The sequence below is a fragment of the Eurypyga helias genome, unplaced genomic scaffold, assembly GCF_000690775.1.
Source record: "Eurypyga helias isolate BGI_N326 unplaced genomic scaffold, ASM69077v1 scaffold21810, whole genome shotgun sequence".
Taxonomy (NCBI): domain Eukaryota; kingdom Metazoa; phylum Chordata; class Aves; order Eurypygiformes; family Eurypygidae; genus Eurypyga; species Eurypyga helias.
In genome coordinates, this window is record NW_010224053.1 from 5,602 (window position 1) to 6,841 (window position 1,240).

At 62.9% G+C, this 1,240-nt stretch overlaps 1 protein-coding gene across 1 annotated transcript in view; it reads right to left on the reverse strand.

The window, feature by feature from the left end:
- Positions 1-1,240, reverse strand: part of LOC104516089 (talin-1-like) — a gene marked incomplete at both ends in the record, with an annotated part of 6,849 nt that overhangs the window by 3,927 nt on the left and 1,682 nt on the right. Inside the window, 6 exon segments of the mRNA XM_010160302.1 lie at positions 1-5; positions 8-68; positions 170-193; positions 196-282; positions 411-543; positions 877-1,058. The exon segment at positions 1-5 is cut by the window's left edge and continues 120 nt beyond it. Of these exon segments, the coding sequence (XP_010158604.1) occupies positions 1-5; positions 8-68; positions 170-193; positions 196-282; positions 411-543; positions 877-1,058 (492 nt within the window).

Consider the following 1,240-nt stretch of genomic DNA (forward strand, 5'->3'; position numbering starts at 1 on the left):
GGTTGTGGGGGGGCCCCCCCCCCCCCCGCCATAATGAGGGGTTCAAAGTACTGAGCCATCTGGGACACCTAGGGAAGAGCAGCATCAGTGCCGGAAGCTCCCAGCCCCGTCTGCCTTGTGCCTCTCCCCCGGCCGTAAGCACCTCCATGCGCAGCATCCCCGTCCTTACCTTGTGCCCCAGCTGCGAGGCCTCGGCAAGCCCGCGCCCTGTCCTGCTTTGGCCACAGCCTCAATCAGGTTGCTGATCTCCTGGACAGCCGTGATCATCTGGTTGTGCAAAGCCTGTTGCAAAGAGAGGGCGTTGCGTGAGGTTGGGCAGGGCCGGGGTAACTGCACGCCACCGGGAACAGGGGCGAAGGTTGGGTGGAAACCGCCCTCGTTACACTTGCAGCAGCGCATCCCCAACTCACCTCCTGGGAGATATCTTCTCGAGGGGCCAGCTGCTGGCTGATGGCAGCGAGGGAGGCCTGGTCCACCTCCCGCATACATCTATTGAGGACCTCGATGGCCTCGTCACACTCCCGCTGTCCTGGAGCCTTATCCCTGTGTGACAGATGGATCAGCCCAGTGCTGGCAGGTGCTGTGCCTCCTCTTTGCCCCCAGCCTCAGCTGGTGCCAGTGAGAGGCAGGACTTCTCTCCCCAGTTTGGGGGCAACCCAGCCTCACAGAGCCTGGGCATGCATTCCCATCGACTCATGACAGGGCTAGAGGAGCAGCTCCCACGCAGGACAAGAGGGATGTCCTGTCATTTGCCTTCACCCTCCGGGATTGGCCAAGGAGATGATGAGCCAAAGCATCCCCAGGGATGCTCACTCAGGGCAGGGGTATGTGCCAACAGGGACAGGGCCACAGTCGAGGGGGCAGGAGCCTCCTCACCTCCTGTTGGTGATGAGCTTCTTGATGGAGTCTGAGACGGTGCGCGAGTGGCCAGCCAGCACTGACCACTGCGGTGGGTCCTTGGGGTTGACAGCCAGGGAGCGAGCAGTCTGGATGAGGCCAGCAGAGCTCTCCAGCATGGTCTTGGCCGAAGAGACGATGGGTTCCATGGCTCTGCGCCCCTGCACAGGGAGACCGTGGGCTGCGTGAGGCAAGGGACTGAGCATGGGAAGTTACTCCCTTCCACTGCAACCCTCACCCTGAAGCGGCCCCTCGGAGCCCAAGGCTCGCTGCCATCCTTGTCACAGCCCCACAAGGCACCAGCCCCGCACTGTGACTCCAGCCCAGGCTCAGGGGGACACAC